At 42.3% G+C, this 15979-nt stretch overlaps 1 protein-coding gene across 1 annotated transcript in view; it reads right to left on the bottom strand.

Annotated features, from left to right (window-relative positions):
* Positions 1-13607, bottom strand: part of ANKLE2 (ankyrin repeat and LEM domain containing 2) — a 49331-nt gene extending 35724 nt beyond the window's left edge. The window contains exons 1-2 of the mRNA XM_037817011.1: positions 13344-13607; positions 617-1075 (exon numbers count right to left, since the gene is read on the bottom strand). Of these exons, the coding sequence (XP_037672939.1) occupies positions 617-1075; positions 13344-13524 (640 nt within the window). The 5' untranslated portion in view covers positions 13525-13607. The remainder of the gene's footprint in view (positions 1-616; positions 1076-13343) is intronic.
* Positions 13608-15979: the final 2372 nt, after the last annotated feature.

Below are 15979 nucleotides of genomic sequence, written 5' to 3'. Positions count from 1 at the left end.
TTTAAAAAATTCTTATGGTTGAATAATATTCCATTTTATTCATGGTCCAATAATATGTTTAACCAATGTCTTATTCCTGGGCATTAAGGATTTTTGCAAATTTTTACTATCACAAACTATTATAATAAACATCCTTGTATATAAATCTTTATTCACTTGTCCGAAGACCTCCTTAGGATAAAATTCCTAGCAATGGAATCGCTTGGTCAAATGGCATGCAGTTTTTTTACATTTACATACTGCCCCCAGGGTGTGTTAATTTATACTCCTAATAAAGTGTGTATGTGCAATTTCTGACTTCTAATCAACATTGCATTTGGCAATATTTTTTTTCCAATACTATTTAAGACCTATTTAAAATTGCAATTCTTTGATTTTGAAAACAATAATTTATATTCAGGTGTTTAGGTAATATTGAATTAAAAGCGAAATTCCTAACAAATAGCAGCCAGCCAATAAATATTTAAATGAAGCATCTATCAGAGACTTCAATTTTCTCAAAATTGAGGAAGGTTTTATATCAAAATGTTAACCATGGCTAATCTGGGTAATGTCCTCGGGATCCCCGAGGCCATGTCCTGACCCGCAGGAGGACACTGGAAGCGCGGGACCTTACCATTCCGCACGGGTGCGTCGTCATACACGGGGCACACGCCGTAGTACAGAGGCGGCTCTTGAGAGGCTGCCCCCACTGCTTGGTGGGTACTCAAGGGTACAGAGCAAGTCTGGGATGTGACGGCGTCCTCCTCTGGAGGATTCAAGCCCACACTATAACCAAATTCTTTGTCTTCAAGAAAACTGGCCTGCTCATTTTGGCTCCCTACAGCAGATTTCAAAATCCTTTGTGTTTCTTGGCTGAGTGCTGTAACATGTGCCACATTTTGGCCAGAAGGAGATGAAGAAGTCAATGTTCCTCCTTGTTCCAGCAAAGCCTGAGCCAGTCTTTTTTCAAAAATGAACCTTGTGGTTGCTGTAATGGGTCCACATTTCAATCCAGCTTTGATGATTTCTTCTCGAAGGTCATCTGGATTCAGGAGTTTCAATCGAGCCAAGATGGCATCCATCGTCATTTCACCTAGGTATAAGGAAACACAAATCAATTCACTTGCTATAAGCATGTCTTTTTTAATTAAGAAAAAAAGAAAAAGTGGTTACAAAACTGGTTTCAAACTTTCACTTTCATCTAGTCTTTCTTCATATTCTTTGGAATCAAATGAAATCTATGAGACTTGTCACAAATTTTATGTTTCCATATCTGTAATATCTTACAGAAAATTAAGATGAGCATGTTCTGATTCATCTGGTTAAGAACCTCATAACCTAATACTACCATGTTACTAGTTCACTACTATTTGAAGTAATTGAGAGTAGTGGGGAAACAAGCACAGTCATTTGTTGCCAGTTGGAGTATAATTTGGAACAAACCCCGTGGGAAGCAATTGGACAATATCAAAATTCAACTCAAGAGATTTATCTTACATACACTTATACTTTATCCCATAAGTGATAGAGAACTGCACAAGGATTTTAAAAAGAGGAACTGCTCAGCTCTGTCAGCCATTCTGTTTATGCTAAGAACAAATAGTGTTTTGGGAGCATGCCATGGGCCTGCTACTTTCAGCGTTCTACATAGATTAAGTCACTTAATATTCACAGTAACCCCTTGTAGTAAATATTACTATTTCACCCCTATTTTACAGATGAAGAAACTGAAAGCCAAGAAAGGCTAAGTAGCTTGCCCAAGTTACATAGCGACCAATACGCGTGAACCAGAGCTAGGGCCTCAATCAATCTATTTGGAGAAAGACAGGTTACATCAATGGAGTATAGACTGACATGAGGCAGACGAGGCTCAGTGGAGGACAGTAAGAAAGGTCAGAGAACAGGCTATGGAGAAGAGGGACCAGGCTGAAAAACAGAGGGTCTCAACGACAGACTGATTAGACCCCACGGGGAAGTGGTCTGTGGGACCTTACAGAGCCCAGGGTAATCCCTACCTTTCTAGTTTACAAGACTGGGAAGGGACTCCACCTGAGGCAGAGGACAAATGGAGGGAATTCTTTTCTTCAACATTTAGGCATCGGGCATCAGAAGTGCCTATCACACACCAAACAGGCACTTTGGTTTTCAAGTTGGAGGTTTAGAGGACAGAGGAAAAGATTTGGGAGCCAATATCATTTGAGTAGTGGTGATAAAACCAAGACACTAAACCAGGGATAAAAGAGCATACAAAGGACAGTAAGCCTAAAAAGGAACCTCAGTAATATCAAGGGTTAAAAAAAAACACAGGGAGGGGCAAGATGGCAGACTGGTGAGCTGTATGTTTTAGTTACTCCTCCAGGAAAGTTGGTAGAAAGCCAGGAACTGCGTGGACTGGACACCAGAGAGCAATCGGACTTTGGGCATACTTCATACAACACTCATGAAAACGTGGAACTGCTGAGATCAGCGAAATCTGTAAGTTTTTGCGGCCAGGGGACCCGCGCCCCTCCCTGCCAGGCTCAGTCCCGGGGGAGGAGGGGCTGTCGGCTCCGGGAAGGAGAAGGGAGAACTGCAGTGGCAGCCCTTATCGGAAACTCATTCTACTGATTCAAACTCCAACCATAGATAGACTGAGACCAGACACCAGAGAATCTGAGAGCAGCCAGCCCAGCAGAGAGGAGACAGGCATAGAAAAAAAACAATACGAAAAACTCCAAAATAAAAGCGGAGGATTTTTGGAGTTCTGGTGAACATAGAAAGGGGAAGGGCCCTGAGGCGCATATGCAAATCCTGAAGAAAAGCTGATCTCTCTGCCCTGTGGACCTTTCCTTAATGGCCCTGGTTGCTTTGTCTCTTAGCATTTCAATAACCCATTAGATCTCTGAGGAGGGACCGTTTTTTTTTTTTTTTTTTTTTTAATCCTTTTTTCTTTTTCTAAAACAATTACTCTAAGAAGCCCAATACAGAAAGCTTCAAACACTTGCTATTTGGGCAGGTCAAGTCAAGAGCAGAACTAGGAGAGCTCTGAGACAAAACGCAATAATACAGTGGCTGAGAAAATTCACTAAACACCACAACTTCCCAAGAAAAGGGGGGTGTCCGCTCACAGCCATCATCCTGGTGGACAGGAAACACTCCTGCCCATCGCCAGTCCCATAGCCCAGAACTGCCCCAGACAACCCAATGTGACGGAAGTGCTTCAAATAACAGGCACACACCACAAAACTGGGCGTGGACATTAGCCTTCCCTGCAACCTCAGCTGATTGTCCCAGAGTTGGGAAGGTAGAGCAGTGTGAATTAACAAAGCCCCATTCAGCCATCATTTCAGCAGACTGGGAGCCTCCCTACACAGCCCAGCAGCCCAGAACTGCCCTGGGGGGACGGCACTCACCTGTGACATAGCACAGTCATCCCTCAACAGAGGACCCAGGGTGCACGGCCTGGAAGAGGGGCCCACTTGCAAGTCTCAGGAGCCATACACCAATACCAAGGACTTGTGGGTCAGTGGCAGAGACAAACTGTGGCAGGACTGAACTAAAGGATTAGACTATTGCAGCAGCTTTAAAACTCTAGGATCACCAGGGAGACTTGATTGTTAGAGCCACCCCCCCTCCCTGACTGCCCAGAAACACGCCCCATATACAGGGCAGGCAACACCAACTACACACGCAAGCTTGGTACACCAATTGGACCCCACAAGACTCACTCCCCCACTCACCAAAAAGGCTAAGCAGGGGAGAACTGGCTTGTGCAGAACAGGTGGCTCGTGGACGCCAACTGCTGGTTAGTTAGAGAAAGTGTACTCCACGAAGCTGTAGATCTGATAAATTAGAGATAAGGACTTCAATTGGTCTACAAATCCTAAAAGAACCCTATCAAGTTCAGCAAATGCCACGAGGCCAAAAACAACAGAAAATTATAAAGCATATGAAAAAACCAGACGATATGGATAACCCAAGCCCAAGCACCCAAATCAAAAGACCAGAAGAGACACAGCACCTAGAGCAACTACTCAAAGAACTAAAGATGAACAATGAGAGCATAGTACGGGATACAAAGGAAATCAAGAAGACCCTAGAAGAGCATAAAGAAGACATTGCAAGACTAAATAAAAAAATGGATGATCTTATGGAAATTAAAGAAACTGTTGACCAAATTAAAAAGATTCTGGACACTCATAGTACAAGACTAGAGGAAGTTGAACAACGAATCAGTGACCTGGAAGATGACAGAATGGAAAATGAAAGCATAAAAGAAAGAATGGGGAAAAAAATTGAAAAAATTGAAATGGACCTCAGGGATATGATAGATAATATGAAACGTCCAAATATAAGACTCATTGGTGTCCCAGAAGGGGAAGAAAAGGGTAAAGGTCTAGAAAGAGTATTCAAAGAAATTGTTGGGGAAAACTTCCCAAATCTTCTAAACAACATAAATACACAAATCATAAATGCTCAGCGAACTCCAAATAGAATAAATCCAAATAAACCCACTGCGAGACATATACTGATCACACTATCAAACACAGAAGAGAAGGAGCAAGTTCTGAAAGCAGCAAGAGAAAAGCAATTCACCACATACAAAGGAAACAGCATAAGACTAAGTAGTGACTACTCAGCAGCCACCATGGAGGCAAGAAGGCAGTGGCACGATATATTTAAAATTCTGAGTGAGAAAAATTTCCAGCCAAGTATACTTTATCCAGCAAAGCTCTCCTTCAAATTTGAGGGAGAGCTTAAATTTTTCACAGACAAACAAATGCTGAGAGAATTTGCTAACAAGAGACCTGCCCTACTGGAGATACTAAAGGGAGCCCTACAGACAGAGAAACAAAGAAAGGACAGAGAGACTTGGAGAAAGGTTCAGTACTAAAGAGATTCGGTATGGGTACAATAAAGGATATTAATAGACAGAGGGGAAAAATATGACAAACATAAACCAAAGGATAAGATGGCTGATTCAAGAAATGCCTTCACGGTTATAACGTTGAATGTAAATGGATTAAACTCCCCAATTAAAAGATATAGATTCACAGAATGGATCAAAAAAAATGAACCATCAATATGTTGCATACAAGAGACTCATCTTAGACAGAGGGACACAAAGAAACTGAAAGTGAAAGGATGGAAAAAAATATTTCATGCAAGCTACAGCCAAAAGAAAGCAGGTGTAGCAATATTAATCTCAGATAAAATAGACTTCAAATGCAGGGATGTCTTGAGAGACAAAGAAGGCCACTACGTACTAATAAAAGGGGCAATTCAGCAAGAAGAAATAACAATCGTAAATGTCTGTGCACCCAACCAAGGTGCCACAAAATACATGAGAGAAACACTGGCAAAACTAAAGGAAGCAATTGATGTTTCCACAATAATTGTGGGAGACTTCAACACATCACTCTCTCCTATAGATAGATCAACCAGACAGAAGACCAATAAGGAAATTGAAAACCTAAACAATCTGATAAATGAATTAGATTTAACAGACATATACAGGACATTACATCCCAAATCACCAGGATACACATACTTTTCTAGTGCTCATGGAACTTTCTCCAGAATAGATCATATGCTGGGACATAAAACAAGCCTCAATAAATTTAAAAAGATTGAAATTATTCAAAGCACATTCTCTGACCACAATGGAATACAATTAGAAGTCAATAACCATCAGAGACTTAGAAAATTCACAAATACCTGGAGTTTAAAAAACACACTCCTAAACAACCAGTGGGTTAAAGAAGAAATAGCAAGAGAAATTGCTAAATATATAGAGACGAATGAAAATGAGAACACAACATACCAAAACCTATGGGATGCAGCAAAAGCAGTGCTAAGGGGGAAATTTATAGCACTAAACGCATATATTAAAAAGGAAGAAAGAGCCAAAATCAAAGAACTAATGGATCAACTGAAGAAGCTAGAAAATGAACAGCAAACCAATCCTAAACCAAGTACAAGAAAAGAAATAACAAGGATTAAAGCAGAAATAACTGACATAGAGAACAAAAAAACAACAGAGAGGATAAATATCACCAAAAGTTGGTTCTTTGAGAAGATCAACAAGATTGACAAGCCCCTAGCTAGACTGACAAAATCAAAAAGAGAGAAGACCCATATAAACAAAATAATGAATGAAAAAGGTGACATAACTGCAGATCCTGAAGAAATTAAAAAAATTATAAGAGGATACTATGAACAACTGTATGGCAACAAACTGGATAATGTAGAGGAAATGGACAATTTCCTGGAAACATATGAACAACCTAGACTGACCAGAGAAGAAATAGAAGACCTCAACCAACCCATCACAAGCAAAGAGATCCAATCAGTCATCAAAAATCTTCCCACAAATAAATGCCCAGGGCCAGATGGCTTCACAGGGGAATTCTACCAAACTTTCCAGAAAGAACTGACACCAATCTTACTCAAACTCTTTCAAAACATTGAAGAAAATGGAACACTACCTAACTCATTTTATGAAGCTAACATCAATCTAATACCCAAACCAGGCAAAGATGCTACAAAAAAGGAAAACTACCGGCCAATCTCCCTAATGAATATAGATGCAAAAATCCTCAACAAAATACTTGCAAATTGAATCCAAAGACACATTAAAAAAATCATACACCATGACCAAGTGGGGTTTATTCCAGGCATGCAAGGATGGTTCAACATAAGAAAATCAATGTATTACAACACATTAACAAGTCAAAAGGGAAAAATCAATTGATCATCTCAATAAATGCTGAAAAAGCATTTGACAAAATCCAACATCCCTTTTTGATAAAAACACTTCAAAAGGTAGGAATTGAAGGAAACTTCCTCAACATGATAAAGAGCATATATGAAAAACCCACAGCCAGCATAGTACTCAATGGTGAGAGACTGAAAGCCTTCCCTCTAAGATCAGGAACAAGACAAGGATGCCCGCTATCACCACTGTTATTCAACATTGTGCTGGAAGTGCTAGCCAGGGCAATCCGGCAAGACAAAGAAATAAAAGGCATCCAAATTGGAAAAGAAGAAGTAAAACTGTCATTGTTTGCAGATGATATGATCTTATATCTAGAAACCCCTGAGAAATCGACGATACAGCTACTAGAGCTAATAAACAAATTTAGCAAAGTAGCGGGATACAAGGTTAATGCACATAAGTCAATAATGTTTCTATATGCTAGAGATGAACAAACTGAAGAGACACTCAAGAAAAAGATACCATTTTCAATAGCAACTAAAAAAATCAAGTACCTAGGAATAAACTTAACCGAAGATGTAAAAGACCTATACAAAGAAAACTACATAACTCTACTAAAAGAAATAGAAGGGGACCTTAAAAGATGGAAAAATATTCCATGTTCATGGATAGGAAGACTAAATGTCATTAAGATGTCAATTCTACCCAAACTCATCTACAGATTCAATGCAATCCCAATCAAAATGCCAACAACCTACTTTGCAGACTTGGAAAAGCTAGTTATCAAAGTTATTTGGAAAGGGAAGATGCCTCGAATTGCTAAAGACACTCTAAAAAAGAAAAACGAAGTGGGAGGACTTACACTCCCTGACTTTGAAGCTTATTATAAAGCCACAGTTGCCAAAACAGCATGGTACTGGCACAAAGATAGACATATAGATCAATGGAATCGAATTGAGAATTCGGAGACAGACCCTCAGATCTATGGCCGACTGATCTTTGATAAGGCCCCCAAAGTCACTGAACTGAGTCATAATGGTCTTTTCAACAAATGGGGCTGGGAGAGTTGGATATCCATATCCAAAAGAATGAAAGAGGACCCCTACCTCACCCCCTACACAAAAATTAACTCAAAATGGACCAAAGATCTCAATATAAAAGAAAGTACCATAAAACTCCTAGAAGATAATGTAGGAAAACATCTTCAAGACCTTGTATTAGGCGGCCACTTCCTAGACTTTACACCCAAAGCACAAGCAACAAAAGAGAAAATAGATAAATGGGAACTCCTCAATCTTAGAAGTTTCTGCACCTCAAAAGAATTTCTCAAAAAGGTAAAGAGGCAGCCAACTCAATGGGAAAAAATTTCTGGAAACCATGTATCTGACAAAAGACTGATATCTTGCATATATAAAGAAATCCTACAACTCAATGACAATAGTACAGACAGCCCATTTATAAAATGGGCAAAAGATATGAAAAGACAGTTCTCTGAAGAGGAAATACAAATGGCCAAGAAACACATGAAAAAATGTTCAGCTTCACTAGCTATTAGAGAGATGCAAATTAAGACCACAATGAGATACCATCTAACACCGGTTAGAATGGCTGCCATTAAACAAACAGGAAACTACAAATGCTGGAGGGGATGTGGAGAAATTGGAACTCTTATTCACTGTTGGTGGGACTGTATAATGGTTCAGCCACTCTGGAAGTCAGTCTGGCAGTTCCTTAGAAAACTAGATATAGAGTTACCATTCGATCCAGCGATTGCACTTCTCGGTATATACCCGGAAGATCGGAAAGCAGTGACACGAACAGATATCTGCACGCCAGTGTTCATAGCAGCATTATTCACAGTTGCCAAGAGATGGAAACAACCCAAATGTCCTTCAACAGATGAGTGGATAAATAAAATGTGGTATATTCACACGATGGAATACTACGCGGCAGTAAGAAGGAACGATCTGGTGAAACATATGACAACATGGATGAACCTTGAGGACATAATGCTAAGCGAAATAAGCCAGGCACAAAAAGAGAAATATTATATGCTACCACTAATGTGAACTTTGAAAAATGTAAAACAAATGGTTTATAATGTAGAATGTAGGGGAACTAGCAATAGAGAGCAATTAAGGAAGGGGGAACAATAATCCAAGAAGAACAGATAAGCTATTTAACGTTCTGGGGATGCCCAGGAATGACTATGGTCTGTTAATTTCTGATGGATATAGTAGGAGCAAGTTCACAGAAATGTTGCTATATTAGGTAACTTTCTTGGGGTAAAGTAGGAACATGTTGGAAGTTAAGCAGTTATCTTAGGTTAGTTGTCTTTTTCTTACTCCCTTGTTATGGTCTCTTTGAAATGTTCTTTTATTGTATGTTTGTTTTCTTTTTAACTTTTTTTTCATACAATTGATTTAAAAGAGAAGGGAAAAGTTAAAAAAAAAAAAAAAAGGAAAAAAAAAGATGTAGTGCCCCCTTGAGGAGCCTGTGGAGAATGCAGGGGTATTCGCCTACCCCACCTCCATGGTTGCTAACATGACCACAGACATAGGGGACTGGTGGTTTGATGGGTTGGGCCCTCTACCACAGGTTTTACCCTTGGGAAGACGGTTGCTGCAAAGGAGAGGCTAGGCCTCCCTATGGTTGTGCCTAAGAGCCTCCTCCCGAATGCCTCTTTGTTGCTCAGATGTGGCCCTGTCTCTCTAGCTAAGCCAACTTGAAAGGTGAAATCACTGCCCTCCCCCCTACGTGGGATCAGACACCCAGGGGAGTGAATCTCCCTGGCAACGTGGAATATGACTCCCGGGGAGGAATGTAGACCTGGCATCGTGGGACGGAGAACATCTTCTTGACCAAAAGGGGGATGTGAAAGGAAATGAAATAAGCTTCAGTGGCAGAGAGAATCCAAAAGGAGCCGAGAGGTCACTCTGGTGGGCACTCTTACGCACACTTTAGACAACCCTTTTTAGGTTCTAAAGAATTGGGGTAGCTGGTGGTGGATACCTGAAACTATTAAACTACAACCCAGAACCCATGAATCTCGAAGACAGTTGTATAAAAATGTAGCTTATGAGGGGTGACAAGGGAATTGGGAAAGCCATAAGGACCACACTCCACTTCGTCTAGTTTATGGATGGATGAGTAGAAAAATAGGGGAAGGAAACAAACAGACAAAGGTACCCAGTGTTCTTTTTTACTTCAATTGCTCTTTTTCACTCTAATTATTATTCTTGTTATTCTTGTGTGTGTGCTAATGAAGGTGTCAGGGATTGATTTGGGTGATGAATGTACAACTATGTAATGGTACTGTGAACAATCAAAAGTACGATTTGTTTTGTATGACTGCGTGGTATATGTATATATCTCAATAAAATGAAGATTAAAAAAAAAAAAAAAAAAAAAAATACATAATGCTGAGCAAAATAAGCCAGGCACAAAAAGAGAGATATTGTATGTTACCACTAATGTGAATTCTGTGAAAAATGTACAATGTTTTATACTGTAGAATGTAGGGGACCTAGAGATACCAATTAGTGGAGGAGGAATGATAATCTAATAAGAACAGATAAACTATGGAGGGTAATCTCAAGGTTATGGGAATGCTCAGGAATGATTATGGTTTGTAAACTTTCTTGGATATAGTAAGATCATGTTGGAAGTAATAGAGTTATTTTAGGTTTTTTTTTTCTCTTATTGCATTGTTTTCTTAGGGGCTGTTAATTTTCTTGGGGTATGGTAGGAACATGTTGGAAGCAATGTAGTTATTTTAGATTATTTGTTTTTCTTACTCCTCTGTTTGGACATGGTTTATTAATTTTCTTGGGGTATGTAGGAACATATTGGAAGCAAAGTAGTTATTTTAGGTTATTTGTTTTCCTTAATCCATTGCTTTGTTTGAAATGTTGTGGGGTTTTTTTGGTTGTTGTTTGCCTGTTTATTTTTAATTTTTTGATAAACAAAGTTAAAAAATTGAAAAAAAATCAGTAGAAAAATGGGAGTAAAAACTAAATGACAAATAGGGTGGGATGGGGGGATGGTTTGGGTATTCTCTTTTCACTTTTATTTTTTATTCTTATTCTGATTCTTTCTGATGTAAGGAAAATGTTCAGAAATAGATTGTGGTGATGAACGCATAACTATATGATCATACTGTGAACAGTTGATTGTATACAATGGATGACTGTATGGTTTATGAATATATTTCAATAAAACTGAATTAAAAAAAATGTAGGCATGCATTTTATTGAAGGTAAATTATACTTCAAAGTTGAATTTAAAAACTTTCCTTGGTAAACAGGAATTTCCAATGTACTTCAGCAAAGAAATCCCAAAATGTAAAGTAATCTAACTTTCTTTACATATTGATAAATACAGGAAACCAGACAGACAAAGTAAAAATTAAATACCCTACTTCAGTTGCTAAGAGCCTTTCAGATCTTGGAACACTTCACAATTTGCATCTCACTTAAAAGTAATGACCACTTTACTAGTGCTGATTTCCACTGATACTCTCCACGCTACAGGCAAAGGAAAAGTCTATTCAAAATGCAAACCTCACCTTTTCCCTCTCCTTCCTAAAATCATTCAGTGCCTACCCACAGCTTCCAAATGAAGTCCCCAAATGTCCGCCTCCACAGAATTGCACAGATTCCCTCTCACCAGAGAGCACTCATGGTCACTGTGCCTCCCCCCCCCGTCCCCCAGAACATGCACTTTCCCAAGAAGACTTCAAAACGGCTACTACTTATTTGCAAAGGGGATAATAATCTATTAACCAATGGATGTATTGCAAAGTTCCCCTGAAGCTGCCAAAGAACTTGAAGGGGGAGGCCCTTTGATCATGGGACTCAGCCCTGAATAACGGGACAGAAGAATGACAGAGATACCGTGGTGACAGGAACCGACAGGAAAGGCTCTGATGAATCTATTTTGGAGAAGGCTCTACAGCAAGTCAAAGCCACAGGCTGGGTCAAATTCGCAGGATAGGAGTGACTCAAGCAGACACCAAGAAACAACAGAGAGGAACTAAATCAGTTCCAGACAATATTCCATTTTTCATAAGATCTCTTATCCTTATCCTAAAGCCACCTTTTTGTCCTGCAACCAAGCAAACCCTAAATAGAAGTATGCTAAATTACAATCAGCTCACTAACTGGGAGGCCTTGGGCAAGTTATTTAAACTCTTAAGCCTTAGTGTCCTTATCTATGAAATGGACATAACAACAGGTCTACTTCTTAGGATTTGTAATGAGAATCTGATACAATAATGCATGTCAAGTCTGGACCACTGTGTCTGATACTGAAAAATTCTCAATAAATGTCAGCTACAGTTATTACAATATCAAAGATTATAGGCTTATTAATCCCTTTCAAAATAAATACATAATATGCTAAAAGGTCAGCAAGGCTGAATAAGAAAAGGTACACTCTTTTATTAATATTTTTAATAATAAACTTAATAAGCAAAAATACTTAAGATTTATTACCTAGACCAAGTGTTAATAATGTAAATGCAATCTAACGAAAAAAGCAACTTTAATGAAGAGAAGAGAAAATAACATATGAGTAGCTGATCACTTGTGCAAAAAGAAACAGTAAAGCAAAATCTACGGAGACTGGTTACTACAGAGGGTGGGTTGGGAAATGGGTGGAAAGAATGGGATGGGAAATGGGTGGAAAGAATGGGAGAATATGAACTGGAGGAAAGATGGGGAGAGTGATACTTCTGAGTGTAACATTTTTTGTGGTTCTGACTTTCCGAATCACGTTTATGATTCACATACTCAAAAAATAAAATCAAAAAGGATGGGGGAGGAACCCCCAAAAGGAACAGAAACCGAAAAAATGAACCTAACTATTACAAATGAATAACCCAACCACAATTCGCTTGACCACGCACCCTTTGAGGGACATTTGGTTTGTTCCCAGTTTTTAGCAATCACAAAGTTGCTCCGAACCGTCACGTGTAGATACGTGTGTGACGGTAAGTTACCATTTCCCTCCTGGTAAGCCTGGCGACACGAAGGAGGGAAGCACAGGGAACCCGGGGCAGCGGCAGAAGGCTTCTGAGGCTGGGGCTTCAGGGACAACTGCCCAGTCCACCTGGCAGCCTCACGGCCCTCCCCGGCCCGGATGTCGCCCCCAGATCGCCAGGCGCGCACGCCCACTGCCCAGCATCTCGGAGGAAGACAGCGGGGCTTCACAGGCACCGAGCACCAGCTGGCTCATTCTCACAAAAATCCCGTGGAGGAGGCGCTACGGCTACAGACACCAAGAGACTGACCTGAAGTCCCACAGCTGATGCCTGGTGCAGCCAGAAACGAACCAGATAACTGGACTCCCGCGCCACCCTCGCGCAAATACCCAAAGGCTCCCCGCCGCCGCGGCCCGTCTCCCCGACTGCGACCCGACACCCCGAGACAAGCGGCGTCGACCCAGGGGGCCTGGGGAGCCGGACGAGGAAGGGCGGGGAGCCTGGGCCGAGCTGGGGGGTCGTGAGGGTGGGGGAGGAGCCCTGGGCTGAGCTGGGGGGCGTGAGGGGGGTCGGGGGACACGGGGCGGGCGGGGGCCTGGGCAGAGCTGTGGAGCGTGAGTGGGACGCCGGGGCCGGAACAAGCGGGAACCGCCGGGCCCGCGAAGAGTTGACGGGCCTCACCTGGGTGGGGACCCGCGGCCGCGCGCGGCGGCGGGTCGGGGGGCCCGCTAAGGCCCAGGGCCCGAGGCCGCTTCTCCAGCCGCCGCACCAGCCAGCGCACCGCGAGCAGCAGCACCGAGGCGCCCAGCAGCTCCCAGGCCAGCGCCGCCCACTCGGCCGCCGCCAGCCGCGGCCACAGCATCGCCGCCACCCGGGACCGCCGCCGCTGAGAAGGCCGCGGGGTCCTTGCCGCGCGCCCCGCCCTCTGCGCCGTCGGGTTGCCCGCGGCCCCGCCTGACGGCAGCGCGTTCCGGGACAGCGGGAGCGGAGCTGAGACCACGTGTATAGGGCAGGGCGCCCGCCTTCGCGTCCGGTGGCCTAGGGTCGGGGGCGCGTTCTGGCGCGACCGTGCGCCAGGCAGCGAGGACAGCCGGGCCACAGTGGTTGAGGACCCGCGGGCGGGCGGCCCAGAGAAGACGCTGAGGCGGGCGCGGGGGTTGCTGGGAGCGGCCGGCGCGGGGGCGGATGGGAGCCCGCGGGCCGCGGGGGCGGTTGCACGTTCTGGCGTCCACTTTAAATGTTCTTTTTTATGTCTCTTTGTGGCCAGCTGTAGAGGTTTGGCTAGCAAGCCTGCTATACCGAAGAATCCCGAGTTCCTTTTTCTTTGCCATGGCCACTTGCCAAGGGGTCTAGCCTGCAAAAAGTCTCTTGTGGAGCTTTACTCCCTGAAGATTCTGGAAAGACTTGCATTTTTAAACACATTCCAGTTAGATTGCTTTTTCATTCCTATGTCAAATTTTTCTCATTCGAAAGCAAAGAGTTCTTGTGAGTCTATTTATTGGGATTCAATGAACGGCATCCTGTAAAGTTAAAAACTAAGTATATGCGCCAGAAATATTGATGGAGGAGAGCACACGGATTAGGTCCTGTGGCATGTATATTTTCTACCATTGGATTTATAACTCTTAAATTCTGCACAAATCTGTAACTTTGAGTTCCTTATTCTAAAATCGTTTAATTGGTGGCAAAAATGCTCGCTCTCCTCTTCGCCTGAGTGGACACTGTTGGAACGTGACTCGTGTTCCGCGGCAATCTTACCATGACTTCTCGTGCATCTCACGGCTCTTCTTCGTGAGGAAGTTGTGGCTTGTCTGGATCTTTCAGTGCAGCTGTGGACCTGCGCCCAGAGCCGGAACGTGTACATTCATTTCTCCAGGTGAGAGACAGGGAGGGACCTTTTCTCGGTTTGGCGTTGCTGAGGCTGCGAGAAGTCATTAGCAACTTCAGACTCGCCCACAAGGACTGATTCCTTTGAAGTGCAGTTAAGTCTCATGTCTACCAGAACATTTACTCAATTCTTCCCACTTGGAAGGAGACCCAAGTTTCTTTGTGGGTGACTGAGATGATTTTGCGATGGGTGGAAAGTTCGCCTGGGACCCATCGCTGCGGGTCACTGTCCTCTCCGGTCAGCTGCAGACACTCCCTTCGCATTGAGCTGGGGGTTCCCATTTCTAATGTCTCTCCCCCCTCAATATGCACATTGCTGGGGGCCCAGTTTTCCTTGGGGCCCTGGAGGTCTTACCTTTCACAGACTCCTTTTCCTGCTGAAGTTTTACTTAGGACCGTTCCCAAGACATTAACATTCCAGTTGGTTTTATAGGTGACAGCTTTCTTTTGGTCCTTTCCTTGAGCTGCATTAGGATTATAAAACAGTTTAAATGGAATTTCCACCACTGCTGAGATTGGTAACTTAAGTCCACCTTCAATTGTCTGTAATTTTTGACGAATTGTTAGGGGCACTCTGACAAACAAAAGACAAATTCACATTGCTTTGATTTATTGGGTCTTCTGGGCTTATATTAGTAAATTTACGGTAAGCTTTGAATACTCATTCTAAAAACATGGATGGATTTTCATCTGGTCGTTGGACAACCTCCTGAATTTTACTTGTTGTATTGTTTTAGGAACTCCAAATCTTAGTCCCACAATTACGCGTGCTTTAAAGAAAGGGTTAAGTTTAGCTTTCACATAAAGACAATGTGGAGGAGGGAAAAAAGGAGGCTGAACAAGGCTGGCTCAAATGTTCTCTGTGGTTGGGAGGAGGGAAAGGGCCCTTGATGTAAGCCTAGAGTTGACTCTCTCGGATAGGCTGTACAATTTAAAATCCCAAAGGTTGGCTAGTTAGCTGTCTCGGAGAGACTGGACCCTCTGGAGTATCCAGCCAATGGAGAAACAGGGAAGGCAATTGTGTTAGGCCTGGAATATAAACGTTCGCTGTGTTCTATTGTTTGGCGCACCTGCCATGTGTCTGGTTGTGCGTCCATTTTTGCAAGACAGTGAAATAATTCTTTTCTCCTCCACAACTGGGTGAGCATTTTTAAGGCATAATGCTTGTTTCTAACACTTTATAGTGATCTAATTTTATTCTGCCAGTTTGTTTACTCGGGTCCCAATAGGGCTCTACCTGTGGAATAGGCAGATACCCAGAGGCGTGTACTAGATTTTCTGGTTTATCATTGCTTAAAGAGTTAGCATAATCATGAGTCTTTTTAATTACAATTTTTCTTTCTTCTGAGGTTATAGCACATGTAACAAAGTGTGTATATAAGCCCAATTAGGATTACACATTGCAAAAATTAAACAAGTTTTTCATTTTC

The sequence above is a fragment of the Choloepus didactylus genome, chromosome 23 (genome assembly GCF_015220235.1).
Source record: "Choloepus didactylus isolate mChoDid1 chromosome 23, mChoDid1.pri, whole genome shotgun sequence".
NCBI lineage: Eukaryota > Metazoa > Chordata > Mammalia > Pilosa > Megalonychidae > Choloepus > Choloepus didactylus.
This window is presented reverse-complemented; position numbering and strand designations above follow the sequence as displayed.